The sequence below is a fragment of the Ranitomeya variabilis genome, chromosome 2, assembly GCF_051348905.1.
Source record: "Ranitomeya variabilis isolate aRanVar5 chromosome 2, aRanVar5.hap1, whole genome shotgun sequence".
Lineage (NCBI taxonomy): Eukaryota > Metazoa > Chordata > Amphibia > Anura > Dendrobatidae > Ranitomeya > Ranitomeya variabilis.
In genome coordinates this window covers 619917299-619936900 of record NC_135233.1, presented here as the reverse complement: position 1 = coordinate 619936900, position 19602 = coordinate 619917299, and the positions used below count along the sequence as shown (strand labels likewise).

At 45.5% G+C, this 19602-nt stretch overlaps 1 protein-coding gene across 2 annotated transcripts in view; it reads right to left on the bottom strand.

Moving 5' to 3' along the window:
- Positions 1-16149: 16149 nt before the first annotated feature.
- Positions 16150-19602, bottom strand: part of LOC143807381 (dual specificity protein phosphatase 22-A-like) — a 38777-nt gene continuing 35324 nt past the window's right edge. The window contains exon 7 of one of the 2 annotated variants that reach the window (XM_077288856.1): positions 16150-16622. In XM_077288856.1, the coding sequence (XP_077144971.1) occupies positions 16428-16622 (195 nt within the window). In that variant the 3' untranslated portion in view covers positions 16150-16427. The remainder of the gene's footprint in view (positions 16623-19602) is intronic. The other variant, XM_077288857.1, reaches the window with a different exon arrangement.

Below are 19602 nucleotides of genomic sequence, written 5' to 3'. Positions count from 1 at the left end.
GGCGGTTGTGTGAGGAACGAATAAGTGTGGAGGAGAGTAGGAGGTCTTGGGAAGATCGAAGATTACGTGAGGGAAGATAGTGGGAGATTAGTTCAGAGATATAGGGAGGGGACAGGTTGTGGATGGCTTTGTAGATCAGTGTTAGTAGTTTGAACTGGATTCGTTTGGGAATTGGGAGCCAGTGGAGGGATTTGCAGAGGGGTGAAGCAGGGGAGTAGCGAGGAGAGAGGTGGATTAGCCGGGCAGCAGAGTTGAGGACAGACTGGAGTGGTGCAAGAGAGTTAGCGGGGAGGCCACAGAGGAGGATGTTGCAGTAGTCGAGGCGGGAGATGATGAGGGCATGCACAAGAGTTTTGGTAGATTGTGGGCTGAGAAACGGATGGATTCTGGCAATATTTTTGAGTTGGAGGCGACAGGAGGTGGCAAGAGTTTGGACGTGCGGTTTGAAGGACAGGGCAGAGTCGAGGGTTACCCCGAGGCAGCAGATTTCAGGTGCGGGAGAGAGCGTGATGCCGTTTACCATAATAGATAGATCAGGTAGGGGGGATTCGTGAGATGGGGGAAAGATGATGAGTTCGGTTTTGTCTACATTGAGTTGTAGGAAGCGAGAGGTGAAGAAGGAGGATATGGCTGACAGACACTTCGGGATTCTAGACAGCAGAGAGGTGACATCTGGGCCAGAGGGGTAGATCTGAGTGTCATCCGCATACAGGTGGTACTGGAAGCCATCGGACTTTGAGTTGTCCTAGGCCAAGGGTATAGATGGAAAAAAGTAGGGGCCCTAGGACAGAGCCTTGAGGGACTCCAACAGAGAGAGGGCGGGATGAGGAGGTGGTGTGAGAGTGGGAAACACTAAATGTGCGGTCGGAAAGGTATGAGGCAATCCAAGACAGGGCAAGGTCTTTCATGCCAAGGGAAGAAAGAATCTGTAGCAGTAGGAGGTGGTCGACTGTGTTGAAAGTAGAGGACAGGTCGAGAAGGAGGAGGATGGAGAACTGTCTGTTAGCTTTGGCTGTAAGTCATTAGTAATTTTGGTCAGAGCAGTTTCGGTGGAGTGGTGGGGGCGGAAGCCAGATTGGAGGTTGTCAAGGAGAGAGTTAGATGAGAGGTGGGAGGAAATTTGAGCATGGACATGCTGCTCAAGGAGTTTTTAAGCAAACGGGAGCAGTGATATGGGGCGGTAGCTGGGCATAGCAGTTGGGTCAAGGTTAGTTTTTTTGAGGATGGGTGTGATGGTGGCATGTTTGAAGGCAGAGGGGAAGGTACCAGAAGATAGCGATAGGTTGAAGAGATGGGTTAGGGCTGGAATGAGCATGTTAGTGAGGTTGGGGAGCAAGTGGGAGGGGATGGGGTCAAGTGCACAGGTGGTGAGGTGTGATTTGGAAAAGAGGCGAGTAAGCTCTCCTTCAGTGATGTTGGAGAGGGAGGTTATTAGGGAAGGGCAGAGGTCTGGTATATGGAGTGGTTGGGGGGGTGGAACAGTTAGGGCTTGCCTTGTTTGGTCGATCTTGTTTTTGAAGTAGGTGGCAAAGTCCTCGGAAGAGATGAGGGGAGTTGGAGGTGGCAGTGGTGGGCGGAGGAGGGAAGTAAATGTGCTGAATAGTTGTTTTGGGTTGTAGGATAGTGAAGATACAAGGTTAGTGAAATAGGTCTGTTTAGTGGAGGTGAGGGCTAATTTGAAGTCAAGTGTAGCTTGTTTGAAAGCAGTGAAGTCATCTGGCAGGTGTGTTTTCCAACGCCGCTCCGCAACCCTGGATGCTTGTTGAAATTTTTTTGTGAGATTGTTATGCCAAGGTTGCCTATTGGTTCTTCGCACTGTGCCATGGATCAGAGGGGCGACTGAGTCTATGGCTGATGTGAGGATGGAGTTATAAAAAGCGGTGGTGCTGTCCGTGTCGTGGAGTGAAGATATGGAGGACAGAGGTAGAAGAGAGTCTGAGAGTCTGTGAATGTCTAGATGTGCGAGGTTTCTGCGAGGATGTGGTAATGGCTGGACATGGGGGGTGGGTGAGGAGGACAAGGATGAGAAGGTGAGTAGATGGTTGTCAGATAGGGGGAAGGGAGAGGTTGTGAGGTTAGATAAGGAACTGAGGCGGGTGAAGATGAGGTCTAGTGTATGTCCATCTGTGTGGGTGGCTGTGGAGGACCACTGAGTGAGTCCACAGGATGAAGTAAGGGCCAGGAGCTTGGAGGCTGCTGGCTGGCGGGTGTCAGTAGGGATATTAAATGGATGTGCCGGGATCTCCTCCATCACCTCCTGCAGGTTCAGTGTCTGCCCAGACATAAGGGGGATGTCCTGGGATCTCCTCCATCACCTCCTGCAGGTTCAGTGTCTGCCCAGACATGAGGGATGTGCCGGGATCTCCTCCATCACCTCCTGCAGGATCAGTGTCTGCCCAGACATAAGGGAGATGTGCCGGGATCTCCTCCATTACCTCCTGCAGGTTCAGTGTCAGCACAGACATAAGGGGGATGTGCCGGGATCTCCTCCATCACCTCCTGCAGGTTCAGTGTCTGCACAGACATAAGCGGCATGTCCTGGGATCTCCCCCATCACCTCCTGCAGGTTCAGTGTCTGCACAGACATAAGGGGGATGTGCCGGGATCTCCTTGCAGGTTCAGTGTCTGCACAGACATAAGGGGGGTGTCCTGGGATCTCCCCCATCATCTCCTGCAGGTTCAGCATCTGCACAAACAAAAGGGGGTTGTGCCGGGATCTCTTCCATCACCTTCTGCAGGTTCAGTGTCTGCACAGATATAAGCGGCATGTCCTGGGATCTCCTCCATCACTTCCTGCAGGATCAGTGTCTGCACAGACATAAGGGGAATGTGCCGGGATCTCCTCCTGCAGGTTCAGTGTCTGCACAGACATAAGGGGGATGTGCCGGGATCTCCTGCAGGTTCAGTGTCTGCACAGACATAAGGGGAATGTGCCGGGATCTCCTTCATCACCTCCTGCAGGTTCAGTGTCTGCCCAGACATAAGGGGGTTGTGCCGGGATCTCCTCCATCACCTCCTGCAGGTTCAGTGTCTGCACAGACATAAGGGGGATGTTCCGGGATCATCTCAGTCACCTCCTGTAGGTTCAGCGTCTGCACAGACATAAAGGGGATGTCATGGGATCTCCTCCATCACCTCCTGCAGGTTCAGTGTCCACACAGACAAGGGGGATATATAGGGATCAAAACACCAAACTCGAATAGCTCGGAATCCTAGAGAAATAGAAAACCAAAAAAAAAGACCAAGGATCCCTAAAATTTAACCTTTATTAAGAAAATTAAAAAAGACTCTATTACTCATAAAAGGGGTAAGGAGGCATGCAATCTACCTACACCACCCTATATAATACACTAAATAAATAAAACGTGTCACCTACAAAATATAGATATAGAGTATGTTATTTATATTCCTCTATCAACTATAGCAATCTCATCTTGTTTAGCCGTATCATATTAGATATACAGAGGATAGATATTCAAACAAATATGATTGTACATATGCATTCATAGACTTCCTATGACTCAATAGTCAAAAGGCTTTTAGCCTTATCTATATTTTTGAGGGCACTCTGGTGCTTGATATACATTTAAAAATTCATTTGGACTAATGTGTATTGTTACACTCTGGTTACCCGTATTTATGTCTTGTGGGCTAAGTTAGCTCATTGTACATATGGACATTGTGCCTTACAATATTCCCTCTGGGTGCTAGTATTATAAATACAATTCACACTATTTGTTTTTTGTTTTATTAATTTTTTCTGGTCATTTTTCCATTTTTTTCTTTTTCTTCTTTTTTCTACGGGTATCAATGGTGTATTGGGGACATCATCTTTTGTCTATCCTATTTTGAGGGTTTGTGAGGGACCCTAGGGTCAGCCACCGTTGAGTGGGGGCACCTACCGCAACAAATTAGGGTGTCTACCTCCACTGTCAGGCAGTTGGTCTTTCAGGGATTGTACCTAGGGTTCACCAGGTTTCCATGATTATAGGCATTTATTAGGGTATCAATAGGGTGAGCCGTCGAGGAGTGGGGGCGCCGACCGCAGTAAAGTAGGGTGCCTACCTCCACTGCTAGGCAGTATTTATTTAGAGTATTATATAGGGTGGTGTAGGTACATTGCATGCCTCCTTACCCCTTTTATGAGTAATAGAGTCTTTTTTAATTGTCTTAATAGAGGTTAAATTTTAGGGATATACCGGGATCTCTTCCATCACCTCCTGCAGATTCAGCGTCTGCACAGACAAAGTGGATGTGCTGGGATCTCTTCCATCACCTCCTGCAGGTTCAGTGTCTGCTAAGACATTCACTTGTGGTTTGTCCTGAGGAAGAAGTCATTTGAACCTTGAAACGCATTGAATTAAACCACTTTTCATTATTTGAACACTTTGACTTTATATCATTATCGGCAGCGCGGACTATAGCCACAAAATCCTCTATCTTGTCATATCTGATACGGTCACTTGCGGACCAGTGGATCTGCTGCAGCTGGAATCCTCATTGGGATCTATGTGCCTTACCGATAGATCTATCAGGTTGGTGCAATCTGAATTGAATGAAATTTGTATCCATCGGATAAGACCCTATTGCGCCGATTTCTCCTACAGTTCATTCCTGAGGAAAATATCGGACATGTGCACGGCGCCATACAATAACATTGGTCCGAGTGCCATCAAATGGATCCAACTTGGACCGATGCGCTGGTCTGCACCCGACCCAATAGACGGCCATTATTGGAAGACTCCAAGTCACCTCCATATTGTTCTGTGTTCAGGATATTTGTGCTGTGATCTGTGACTGTATATAACCGTCCTGGGGAGAGGTCACTGCCTCAACAATCAGTGCAGTGCTTCCGGAGAATGACACTCATCTATCAGGTTTCCTGTCCTTACTGAATAAATAAATGGGAATTGTGCAATTACATCTCCAAGACTCATGATTCAGCCAAAGACCGGAGGGGGGACAGAAATGTCCTAAATCGCCCTCCAATATCAGGGCTCCTGCACAGTAGAGCCCCTCACTATCCAGGAGACATGATAACTTGCTGATTAGTGGGGGCCGACTGCTGAGAGCCCCCCAATCCTGAAACTGGGGTTGGAAAAGCTTCATAGGGTGCAGAATACAGTATATCTGCAGCAGCTCCACAGACATGGGATATAGCAGAGTCGTCCATGCGCAAACACTTCTTCATTCTGAAAGGGCATTTCAGAGCCTCGTCTCTGGGATCGGTGGTCGGCTATGTGACAACCTGCATTGTGCGGAATATTTTTTTTCCTAATTTTTATAAAGTCCTCCCTTTCTGACTTGATGTCTCCGGAGTCAGACGAGTCCATGTTATGCTGTGATTGACATATATCCGATGTCACCTTCCAGCCGCTCACGGCCTTACTGCACCCCGAGGAAATTGCTGAACGTTTGTAGGTGACACGTTCATGAGTCACATCAGATTTCTGCCAAAACAGAGTGGAAGGAAACGCTTTGATCAGTTGAGTATTTCCTACCAGTCTCCATTCACAAATGTCAAAGCATTTATCTAGAAAAAAAAAAGCTTTTTATTTTTGATTAAACAAGAGCTGATACCAGAGAGCAGCAGATAATCTCCCCATAGAATGGGTCGCAGGAGTAATAATCTTCAGCTCTAGAAATTAGATATTTCCATTTGTTGCTAAATATTAAAAGAACATATAACAACATATCTGGAGGCCACGTCGTCAGTGATTCCATCATCCAAGCGCAGGACAACTTGTAACATTGTATCCGTCGGTGATTCCATCATCCAAGCACAAAGCAACTTGTAACTTTGTGTCCATCGGTGATTCCATCATCCAAGTGCAGGACAATTTGTAACATTGTACCTGTTGGTGATTCCATCATCCAAGCGCAGGACAACTTGTAACATTGTATCCGTCAGTGATTCCATCATCCAAGCACAAAGCAACTTGTAACATTGTGTCCATCGGTGATTCCATCATCCAAGCGCAGGACAATTTGTAACATTGTTCAATACAAATAGCAAGTAGCTGACAGCACAACAGACATGTAGATGCAAGTCCTAAATCCACTGGACCACATGGAAAATGTACATACCAAAATAGCAATGAAGGACAGCATCCAATCCAGGTGAAATATACAAAACGATTCCTTTATTTGCCAAAATGCAACGTTTCAACCACAAGGGTCTTGCTTGAAAAAGACCCTTGTGGTTGAAACGTTGCATTTTGGCAAATAAAGGAATCGTTTTGTATATTTCACCTGGATTGGATGCTGTCCTTCATTGCTATTTTAATTTGTAACATTGTGTCCGTCGGTGATTCCATCATCCAAGCGCAGGACAACTTGTAACATTTGTATCCACTAATAGTTGTGTCGCTTTGTAAATACTTAATTGTCATTTTTCATCTTTTCCTAAACCTTGTTCTGACCGGTTTTCAACATTTTGCTGCTTACAAATGGAAACATTCAGCGGTTTATCAACCCCTCGTTGTCACTCTTTGTCATCTGCTCAGGTTAAAGGTAAACCCCCCAGAATTCCGAGTGCAGCTTTCCATAAAAAAAAAGAGCAAAAGATTTACAATTTCTTTGGGGATGGGGGGGCGACACCAGACTTTTCTGATTTACTTTAAATCTTTCTGACAGTCACCAAGTCTGATAAAAAGTTTGTTCTTAAAATCTATCCGACTACCAGGTCCGCAGTCCTCCCGTTCACCCCATGTGACCGCTGCAGCCAATCACTGGCCCTAGCCTAGTCATTGGCTACAGAGATCACATGCGGAGGACGTGATGTCATCACTGCAGCCAGGTAAACACAAGGCCAGTACAGCAGACATGATATAAGTGATTACACATTACTTACCTTTTTTTGTCAGAATTGGATGCGGCACTGAAGTTTTTTTTAAAACAAGCAAAAAAAAAAACCTTCAGTGTCAGCATTAATAGGAGAAGCCATCCTGCGGGAAATATCGGCAAGCTAATACCAATAACTGCCGTCCCATATGGTCTGCCGTATTGCTTCTTTACTGTCCTTCCAGGAGGATCAGATGGCTGCCCTGGGAAGTGTCTTTATTTCTTCATACTTCCTTAATATTTTGGTGCACACGGATTGGGATATTAATAATAATAATCTCTTATATAGCGCCAACATATTTTCCTGCAGCGCTTTACAGTTTGCACACATTATCATCGCTGGCTCACAATATAAATTCCCTATCAGTATGTCTTTGGCATACCCCTTCACGACATACGACGTACTATTACTGCGCATGTCGTGTCTCCCCCTTTGATGTGGGCTCCGGCGGTGAGCCCACATCAAAGTCGCGACATGTCAGCTGTTTTGTGCAGCTGACATGTGCGCGCAATAGCGGCGGGTGAAATCGCGATTCACCCGCCGCTATTAACCTGTTAAATGCCGCTGTCAAACGCAGACAGCGGCATTTAACCGGCGCTTCCGGCCGGGCGGCCGGAAATGACCTCATCGCCGACCCCTGTCACATGATCGGGGGTCGGCGATGCATCAGGATGGTAACCATAGAGGTCCTTGAGACCTCTATGGTTACTAATGCCGGCCTGCTGTGAGCGCCACCCTGTGGTCGGTGCTCACAGCACACCTGCATTTCTGTTACATAGCAGCGAACATCAGATCGCTGCTATGTAGCAGAGCCGATCGAGTGGTGCCAGCTTCTAGCCTCCCATGGAGGCTATTGAGGCATGGCAAAAGTAAAAAAAAAAATGTTTTTAAAAATATGAAAGAAATAAAAAAAATATGAAAGTTTAAATCACCCCCATTTCGCCCCATCCAAAACAAAACAATAACAAAAAAAATCAAATCTACACATATTTGGTATCGCCGCGTTCAGAATCGCCCGATCTACAAATAAAAAAAAGCATTAACCTGATCGCTAAACAGCGTAGTGAGAAAAAAATTCGAAACGCCAGAACTACTTTTTTTTGGTCGCCGCAACATTGCATTAAAATGCAATAACGGGCGATCAAAAGAACGTATCTTCACAAATGTGGTATCATTAAAAACATCAGCTCAGCACGCAAAAAATAAGCCCTCACACGACCCCAGATCACGAAAAATGGAGACACTACGGGTGTCAGAAAATGGCGCATTTTTTTTTTTTTTTAGCAAAGTTTGGAACTTTTTTTCACCACTTAGATAAAAAATAACCTAGACATGTTTGGTGTCTATGAACTCATAATGACCTGGAGAATCATAATGGCAGGTCAGTTTTAGCATTTAGTGAACCTAGCAAAAAAGCAAAACAAAAAACAAGTGTGGGATTGCACTTTTTTTGCAATTTCACCACACTTGGAATTTTTTTCCCATTTTCTAGTACAAGACATGGTAAAACCAATGAAGACTTTCAAAAGTACAACTCGTCCCGCAAAAAACAAGTCCTCACATGGCCATATTGACGGAAAAATAAAAAAGTTATGGCTCTGGGAAGGAGGGGAGCGAAAAACGAAAACACAAAAACGAAAAAGGGCCGCGGCATGAAGGGGTTAATTATTATTGCATTTCTTGATCTATCTAAAAAGCATGATGTCGAATAGAAAAAATGATGAACACCAACCAAAACAGATATACATGATCAACCTATAACCCATACAACTCTGCCAAATTCAATAAACAATATATCGCAGAAGCTGGAGCATGTAAATAGAGTTGGTACTCATCGTTAGGTGAGGTGCCGTCCGCCTAGTATGTAAGTAGCCTCAACGCGTTTCGCCTCTCTGGCTCATCAGGAGGCCCGATTTTATGTCATGTGTCTCGATAGGTTGTGATAAGTCTCATTACAACACATCTATTCGACATCATGCTTGTATAAGACATATATTCATTTGGCCCAGAGAGTATTTATCATTGGGTTGCTGGTCAGCTTTGATCTGTTCGGTGGAAAATGCTTTTTCAATTGTATTACAGTTGAGGTTAATGGAAAATGCAGTAATTTGTACAAATGCACTTTTTGTCATAAATTATCCAGAATCATTGTTACAAGTGCATTTTCATTTCCGTCAAACGCCTACTAACATGTTCTCTGATCGTTTTTAATTGCACGGTGTGGGATATAGGTCTCCCTATTTATAGGTGTGTTTCATGTATAGTCCATAGGGGTACCTTTAGTGCATCATTGTGTGGGTAGAGGGACCCATTGGGCCAATCAGGGTCAATCTAGCGACCCCAGGGTCAGCCGTCCCCGAGCGGGGGCGCCAATACACTTCCCCTAGGGCGACAACCCCCGCAGACAGGCAGACTTCAGCATAGACACACATCAGGGCATGTCTCTTTTCCCATCCCAGTTTTTTCACGGTGTGTTTTTGTTTAGTTTTTGGTGCAGCCACAGGTTGGTGGCATTTTAATAATATTTAATAAAATCATTTTTTAGGGTATTATATGATTACAGCCATATCAGTGAATAAAATAAATAAATCTCATCCCAGCCATTATTACATAAAGGTGCAGAACCGGAGCATGAGAAAATGTATAAAAACAAATCAAGATTGGGGAAAACCAAAGGGGGAAGTTACCAGAAAGCAAAATACATGGAATTAGCTCTGCAAAAAAAAGAAAAGAGCTGAGACGAGGCGGCACGCAGGCGGGGGTCTGCCAACTTCCCCAATACAGAGCCCCAAAATATCAGCAAGGTTTCATTTCACTACCTGTATATCCCTTTACCGTGACCACATCGAAACTTAGCTTGGGTGCGCAGCTCCTCGGTGCAGATATATTTTGGAAGTTCATCTCCTCCTCGCTTCCATCAGAGCTAATTTTGCTCCGAAAGTGTAAAGGAGAAGCCTGCGGGGTCTTTGGATCCTTTTTTTGCAGTTTCTTTATGATGGGTCTAAAAGCCACAAAGGCCATTTTTACCTTTGGAGATGACAGGGAACAGGTGTGATCAACGGTAATGGCAAAAGGAAAGGACGCGGCTCACGGGGAACCTAATGCAATAAGTGTCACTGCGTATTCTGGTGGGGGGCACCGGCGCAGGACCCACCTCTCCACATCACAGGAGGGAACCACCAGGTGCCATCTACATCACCTAGAAGACGAGAGCCAAGATCTGCCCAACCCTCCTCGGCCGGAAGGAACCAGGACTGTCCCCGACCGCGGACCACCATAAAGTGGCTGTCAGAGATTAATGTAACTTGTGATGTTGGGAATTTGGCCGAGGAAACAAATGCTGTAATTACAGGGGGTACAGAAAGATTTCAGACCTCTTTACATTTTTCACTCTGTTTCATTGCAGCATTTGGTAAATTAGAAAAAGTTATTTTTTTTTCTCATTAATGTACACTCTGCACCCCATATTGTCTGAAAAAAAAAAACAGAAATGTAGAAATTTTTGCAAATCCTTCTATAATTACTTCAAAACACTCGTTTTTGGTGATTACTTTGTATCTCCGTTCATACTGCACCCACACACACAAATGATACACCAATTGAAAGGCAAACTTGCCCCCTTCAGCAAGAAAATAGCCAAGCAAACCACACATCCACAATGTGATCACAAAATACAGTTTAAACATGAATTTTCATAAACCTGCAGTAAGGAAAAATTACCTACAGGTGGCACCACATTACCCCAAAGCACGCTACCACAAAGCTGAAACAAATCCTAACATTTGCCTTGGGGGCTTTCCAGCTTGCCGAACTCCATCCTCAGCCGGTTTCAGGCAGGTACATATAAAATATTTGCTACATATGTGGAAGTAGAATAAAAGTAAAACTTTACTTGTTTAAGACTTCAGCTTTAAAACTGAAGATATAAATAAATGCAGCCTAAAAGGGACCGGACAGGTTCTGAACCATCAGATTTTCTGTATTATCGGACAGTCATTGAAAAGTCTATCTTCCTTCTACGGTTGCAGCTTATTGGTGACCTGGAGTCACCTCTGGTTCCAAGTAAAAAACTGCAGCGTTGACATAACTCAGACTGTACATTGTTTGCCAATGGGAGAGATTGGTGGAAACAACCTTGCAAAAAAAAAGTTAAAATAATCTGCAGATATTACTTTTCTTTTTTTTGTAAAGGGATATTCCCAATTATTATACAATGGTGTAAATACGCTCAGTTATGGGGTCAATTCTCCTTCATCATTTTTGCTGTCAAAGAGGCTCTGCTGTACAGGGAGCTGCTCCGTTCACATACATATGGCTGTGTTGCACTTCCCTACACTGCAGATAGATGGCAGTGCTGCCGTGGCGGGGAAACAAATGCTGCTGCCTTTGTTCCTTTGCAAGGTCCTGACAATCAGACGCCTTCTGATCAGTAAGTAAAATACTATTATGTTTAACCCCTTTCTACCATTGGACGGAATAGTACGTCCATGTGACCTGGTGTAACAGGGCGGGGGGGGTTAATCTGGCCTGTTACAGGGGGCCCTAATTCCCTTAGTACGTCCAACGCGATCAGCGACGCGGGGGGAGTGCGGCTGGGTGTCAGCTGATTATCACAGCTGACCCCCGGCACTATGTGCCAGGATCGGTCACGGACTGCTCCCGGCACATTAACCCTCAGAACACTGCGATCACACAAGATCGCAGCGTTCCGGTGGCATAGGGAAGCATCGCGCAGGGAGGGGGCTCCCTCCGTGTTTCCCTGAGACCCTCAGAACAACGTGATGAGATCGTGTTGTTCCGAGGATCTCCTCCGTTCTCCTCCCTGCAAGCCCCCTGATACAAGTCCTTCCGGGTTGTGGCTTGTCAGTGCCTGCTGAGAGCCTCCTGCTCTGATCGCTGACTTGACCCAGTGCTCTGCAAAGTGGCCGATCAGAGATCTTACTTTTTACAGTGATGTTCCACCCTGGGACAATGTACAAAAGTAAAAAAATATACATTGTACTGTGTAATATATTTTTTAAAATTCCTAAATAAAGAAAAAAATAAATAAATATTGTTCCAATAAATACATTTCTTTATGTAAATAAAAAAAAAACAATAAAAGTACACATTTAGTATCGCCGCGTCCATAACGACCCGACCTATAAAACTGTCCCACTAGTTAACTCCTTCAGTGAACACCGTAAAAAAAAAAAAAAAAGAACGAGGCAAAAAACAACGCTTTATTATCATACAGCCGAACAAAAAGTGGAACAAGTGATCAAAAAGACGGATATAAATAACCATGGTACCGTTAGGGTTGGGATTAGGGGTGTGGTTAGGATTATGGTTGGGATTAGGGTTATGGTTGGATTAGGGTTTCAGTTAGAATTGGGGGTTTCCACTGTTCAGGCACATCAGGGGCTCTCCAAACGCAACATGGAGTCCGATCTCAATTCCAGCCAATTCTGCGTTGAAAAAGTAAAAAAGCGCTCCTTCCCTTCCGAGCTCTCCTGTGCTCTCAAACAGTAGTTTACCCCCACATATGGGGTATCAGCGTACTCAGGACAAATTGCACAACAACTTTTGGGGTCCAATTTCTCCTATTACCCTTGGGAAAATACAAATCTGAGGGCTAAAAAATAATTATTGTGGGAATAAATGATTTTTTATTTTCACGGCTCTGCGTAATAAACTTTAGTGAAACACTTGAGGGTTCAAAGTTCTCAAAACACATCTAGATAAGTTCCTTGGGGGGTCTAGTTTCCAATATGGGGTCACTTGTGGGGGGTTTCTACTGTTTAGATACATTAGGGGCTCTGCAAACGCAATGTGATGCCTGCAGACCAATCCATCTAAGTCTGCATTCCAAACGGTGCTCCCTCCCTTCTGAGCTCTGCCATGCGCCCAAACGGTGGTTCCCCCCCACATATGGGGTATCAGCGTGCCCAAGACAAATTGCACAACAACTTTTGGGGTCCATTTTCTCCTGTTACCCTTGGTAAAATATAAACAAATTGGATCTGAAGTAATATTTTTGTGAAGAATAGTTAAATGTTCATTTTTTTTTTTAACATTCTAAAAATTCCTATGAAACACCTGAAGGGTTAATAAACTTCTTGAATGTGGTTTTGAGCACCTTGAGGGGTGCAGTTTTTAGAATGGTGTCACACTTGGGTATTTTCTATCATATAGACCCCTCAAAGTGACTTCAAATGTGATGTGGCCCCTAAAAAAAATGGTGTTGTAAAAATGAGAAATTGCTGGTCAACTTTTAACCCTTATAACTCCCTAACAAAAAAAAAAAATTGGTTCCAAAATTGTGCTGATGTAAAGTAGACATGTGGGAAATGTTACTTATTAAGTATTTTGTGTGACATATTTCTGTGATTTATGGGCATAAAAATTCAAAGTTGGAAAATTGCTAAATTTTCAAAAACTTTGCCAAATTTCCGTTTTTTCACAAATAAACGCAGGTAATATCAAATAAATTTTTACCACTATCATGAAGTACAATATGTCACGAGAAAACAATGTCAGAATCATCAGGATCCGTTGAAGCGTTCTAGAGTTATAACCTCATAAAGGGACAGTGGTCAGAATTTTAAAATTGGCCCGGTCATTAACGTGCAAACCACCCTTAGGGGTAAAGGAGTTAATGTTGGGGGATCTCCTTTAGGAAGGAGTCACACACAAAGAATAAAAAAAAAAAAAAAAAAATCGGTCTGTTTTACACTGACGAGAATCGCAGAAATGTTCCCTGAACAGTGATCCGTGTGTGCAGTGCGAGGATGCAATTTTCTCACATGTAAGTATCCGTGTGACATCCGTATGGCGAGATTTTCTTGCCGGCTTGCAAAATGGACATATAATGGATCCATGGGCTCAAATATTCATGAAAACATATACACAGTGTATATATATATATATATATATATATATATATATATATATATATATATATATATATATATATATATATGTCAGTGACACACATATCTCTATGTGTTCATCATCTCATTATACACATTTACATTTGACCAGCTTGATTTTCCTGAAATTGCCTGCGCCCCCGACAACCAATGTGCAAAAAGAAAAACTGAAATATCACATGGCCATAAGTCTTCAGCCCCTTTGCTCAGTGTTGAGGAGAAGCCCCTTTTGAGCTAGTACAGCCATGAGTCTTCTTGGGATTGATACAAGTTTTTCACCCCTGGATTTGGGGATCCTCGGCCATTCTTCCTTGCAGATCCTCTCCAGTTCCGTCAGGTTGGATGGTGATCATTGGTGGACGCCATTTTCAGGTCTCTCCAGAGATGCTCCATTGGGTTTAGGTCAGGGCTCTGGCTGGGCCGGTCAGGAATGGTCACAGAGTTGTTCTGAAGCCGCTCCTTTGTTATTTTAGCTGTGTGCTTAGAGTCGTTGTCTTGTTGGAAGGTGAACCTTCGGCCAAGTCTGAGGTCCAGAGCACTCTGGAAGAGGCTTTCATCCAGGATATCTCTGTACTTGGATGCATTCATGTTTCCTTCAATGGCAACCAGTCGTCCTGTCCCCGCAACTGAAAAACACCCCCATAGCATGATGCTGCCACCACCATGCTTCACTGTTGGGATTGTATTGGGCTGGTGATGAGCAGTGCATGGTTTTCTCCACACATACCGCTTAGAATTATCACCATAAAGGTCTATCTTCATCTCATCAGACCAGAGAATCTTATTTCTCATAGTCTGGGAGTCCTTCATGTTGTTTTAGTAAACTCTATGCGGGCTTTCATATGTCTTGCACTGAGGAGAGGCTTCCGTCGGGCCACTCTGCCATAAAGGCCCGACTGGTGGAGAGCTGCAGTGATAGTTGACTTTGTGGAACTTTCTACCATCCCCCTACTACATCTCTGGAGCTCAGCCACAGTGATCTTGGGGTTCTTCTTTACCTCTCTCACCAAGGCTCCTCTCCCACCATTGCTCAGTTTGGCTGGACGGCCAGGTCTAGGAAGACTTCTGGTGGTCCCAAACTTCTTTCATTTAAGGATTATGGAGGCCACTGTGCTCTTAGGAACCTTGAGTACTGCAGAAATTCTGTTGTAACCTTGACCAGATCTGTGCCTTGCCACAATTCTGTCACTAAGCTCCTTGGCCAGTTTCTTTGACCTCATGATTCTCATTTGGTCTGACATGCACTGTGAGCTGTGAGGTCTTATATAGACAGGTGGGCGCCTTTCCAAATCAAGTCCTATCAGTTTAATTACACACAGCTGGACTCCAGTGATGGAGTAGAACCATCTCAAGGAGGATCACAAGGAAATGGACAGCATGCGACTTAAATATGAGCTTCTGAGCAAAGGGTCTGAATACTTATGACCATGTGATATTTCAGTTTTTCTTTTTTAATAAATTTGCAAAAATTTCTACATTTCTGTTTTTTTTTTCAGTCGAGATGGGGTGCAGAGTGTACATTAATGAGAACAACATGAACTTTTTTGAATTTACTAAATGGCTGCAATGAAAAAGTGAAAAATTTAAAAGGGTCTGAATACTTTCCGCACCCAATGTATGTATCAAATATCAAAACATGGGGAAAAACGCTGAAATACTGGACGGAAAATCAGCTTTACTATCAATGTCAGGCAGCAGCTGCCAAGGCAAATACAGGAGCCGAGGGCGGCCCACCAGTCACGAGGCCAGCCACACCGGAAATTATGTGCGGACCACCTGTGTATGAGGAGGACGGCGTGAGACTACAGCCGAGGCAGCGCAGGATATTATGGGAATGGCTGTCTTGAAGAACCCTAGGGGGTTCAGTGCGGAGAAAAGACATGGTAAAAGCCATGTTATCACTGTGCGGATATAGGAGCGGACCGTACATACATCTGTATAATGATGTTCATACCTGGGTCTGTGACGGGGACAAGGGGGCATTCGCTACAACTAGGGGAAAGGTGTGTGTACTGTACAACCTGTGAGACCATGGGTTCTTTATCATACAATCAGTAAAACTATGGATTCTTTACTATCCGAGCAGGGAGATTACGGATTACTGTTCAGGTAGTGAGACTGTGGATTCTTTACTGTAAGAGCAGTGAGACTATTGCACTCTCGGTCACATGATGGTCAAATCACTAAATAAGTTCTAGAAGGACCTCGATGCCTTTCTAGAAAGTAGAATATTACAGTTTATGCGACCTGGACTCCAGAGATCGGGATGTGGATCCAGTCAGTTATTCTGATTGCCAGATTCAGCGTTGGGAAGAGAAGCCTGCGCAGAAGAGAAGCATCAGCCCGATCACATTATTCACAAGTGAGACGACTGAAAGTAAAAGACAATTGTGTGAATAATGGAACATTTTATTCCGACTTGATATAATTCCAAAGAAAAGAGAAGTAGAATGCAGACAATGAATGTTCAGGGCACAGAGGTGGGTCCGTGACCCGGCCTGAAAGTGTCCAGATACTCACACCCACAGGGGCGCTCGTCAGTGCTGAAGTTGGGGGGACTTCTGCAGTCATTCCTTGTATCTGCTGACCACCTGCAGCAGACCCCATGGTGGGCAGTGAAGCACACAAACCCACCTGGCACATTGCACATTCCTCCGCTTGCCCCTGTTATCCTATACGTCGCTCCACCTGTTTTTGGAGCCGTAGGCTTTGTAAGGAAGCGAGTAGTCCGTCTCCGAGCAATTCATCCAGTGCTTCTGTGTTTGCCTCAGTTGCTCCTTCTGTTCTTGTTCGGACAGTAATCTGAGGACCCTCTCCTGATCTTTGAAGGGGCTTCTTCCATATTCCTGCAGCAGCCACATTCTGTACTGTAGGGACGAAAACAGGGATCACCATAGGTCTTATAGGCTGTCCAGAATTAGAGAAACATGGCTGCTCTCCTCCAAAAATTAGCGGCACCTGCGTATATTGGGCTGAGCTGCAGTATCAGACACAACCAGTAGGCAGCTGTGGTGCTGTTCCTGTGAAGAAAGCGGCCATGTGTCTACTCCTTTAAATGTCTCCTCCAGCCCAATACCGGGGTTATATGCTCCGGGACACTTGTCTTTTTTTTATGCATTGTCAGATTTTGTGCCAAATCCTGCAGAATGGTGCACGCGGTTCATGAATTTGCCACAAAAACACTTTTTTTTAAAATATATATATAGATATATATATCTATATATATATAAGAGGCATCGTGATTACTCGCTAATCTCGTCCCCTGCACAGTAGCTCCGCCCCCACCACATCACCACACATAATCCCGCCCCCCACCACATTACCACACACAATCCCGCCCGCCCACCACATCACCACGACACATAATCGTGCCCGCCCACATCACCACACATAATCCCGCCCCCCACCACATCACCACACACAATCCCGCCCCCCACATCACCACACATAATCCCACCACCCCACCACATCACCACACATAATCCCGCCCCCCAACACATTACCACACATAATCCCGCCCCCCCACCACACGTAATCCCGCCCCCCAAGACATCACCACACATAATCCCGCCCCCACCACATCACCACACATAATCCCACCCCCCCACCACATCACCACACACAATCCCGCCCCCCACCACATCACTACACATAATCCTGCCCCCACATCACTACACATAATCCCGCCCCCCACCACATTACCACACATAATCCCGCCCCCTCACCACATTAGCACACAACTCCGCCCCACCACATTACCACAGATAATCCCGCCCCCACCACATTACCACAAATAATCCCGCCCCCACCACATTAACACATAATCCCGCCCCACACCACATTACCACACATAATCCCGCCCCCCACCACATTACCACACATAATCCCGCCCCCCACCACATTACCACACATAATCCCACCCCCACATTACCACACGAGGCTCCGTCCCCACACATTACCACACGAGGCTCGTCCCCACACATTACCACATGAGGCTCCGTCCCCACACATTACCACGCGAGGCTCCGTCCCCACACATTACCACATGAGGCTCCATCCCCACACATTACCACACGAGGCTTTGTCCCCACACATTACCACATGAGGCTCCGTCCCCCCACATTACCACACGAGGCTCCATCCCTACACATTACCACACGAGGCTCCGTCCTCACACATTACCACACGAGGCTCCATCCCTACACATTACCACACGAGGCTCGTCCCCACACATTACCACATGAGGCTCCGTCCCCACACATTACCACGCGAGGCTCCGTCCCCACACATTACCACATGAGGCTCCATCCCCACACATTACCACACGAGGCTTTGTCCCCACACATTACCACATGAGGCTCCGTCCCCCCACATTACCACACGAGGCTCCATCCCTACACATTACCACACGAGGCTCCGTCCCCACACATTACCACACGAGGCTCCGTCCCCACACATTACCACACGTTAATTTACCACCTGCGTAAACGCTATTGAATGTTGTCATTATTTACTTTAGTTTAATCACCAGCAGCGTTAATTAGATATCAATGAGCGTGCCGAGCGTTAGCTGGCTGGAAACACCTAGTATATATATATTTTTTTTTATTTGGCACATATTGGTCTTAAAATGCGCCAGAACCTTACCGAGATACCGTAAGTTAAAAAAAGTCACATTTAGTAAAAGTCGCATTTAAAAAAAAATCTAAAATATCTGGATAAGTAAAGTTGCCGAGAAAAGAAAGACTTACGGTAATTAAAAAAAAAGAAAAAAAACTTTAAAAATTTCACAAAATGAGTAGAGAATTTGGCCCAAAATAATTAAGACGATAAAAAAACCCTGTAAATTACTCCAGAAAAGAAGAGCAACTGCAATGAAGAATCGGGGCCCAAGTGTTAATGAGCAGCAGATACTTGCGTCATTGTGCAGAGGCCACTCTCTTCAGATTAGAGCCATACTCAATGGTTTCCCTGCTTGCTGATTGTTTCCAGATAGCAAAAAGAGTTTATTTACACATTACAAAAGTTTTACACAATGGAGGAGCCGTCCAGTGATACATTGTAACGCACTGATGTGAATGGACATGGTGCAGTGCTTAGTTTCCCCTGTGGGGGCGCTGTGGGGAGACTGAACACTTACTGACCGTTTACTGACTGATTACAGCAGATCGCTGGGGGGTCCCCATAGAAAAGCATCAGGTGAAGGGGGAAAACAAAAGCCACACAGCGGAAAGTATCCACCGGTCCCCTGCCCGGCGAGGAGCCTTGCCTGCCACAGACGAGCCCCACACTCCTCCATCACATCAGCTACCAGCTTCCTTTTCTTCACAATGAGGTTTTCTCTCCTTTCTGGTCTCCTCGGCTCGGCCATTTTGCTGGCATTTAGTTCAACCACAGACTTGGTTTTGGTTGATGCCTCTGCTCATGGCTGGGGCCCCTGACACGCGATGTGTCCCCCGAGCAAAGGGTGGAGACACAAAGCGAGTGAGGTGGCAAATGGCCACAAGTCCTGCACATCGGTGACATTATACAGCGCAAACGACATTACACAAAAGAACGCGGAGAGTCTGGTGGAAACCTCGACAATGGAGAAGTGGGGACGGTCCATGCGCTCAGCCCCCCGACCGGCGACCCCTCCAGGTCATCAGCGCCATGATGAACGATGCATTGAGATCTAACCCTACATGTCCCAGATGTGCCCCCTCACTACAGGGACCCCTACATGTGCCCCCTCACTACAGGGACCCCTACATGTGCCCCCCCTCACTACTGCGACCCCTACATGTGTCCCCTCACTACAGGGACCCCTACATGTGCCCCCTCACTACTGCGACCCCTACATGTGCC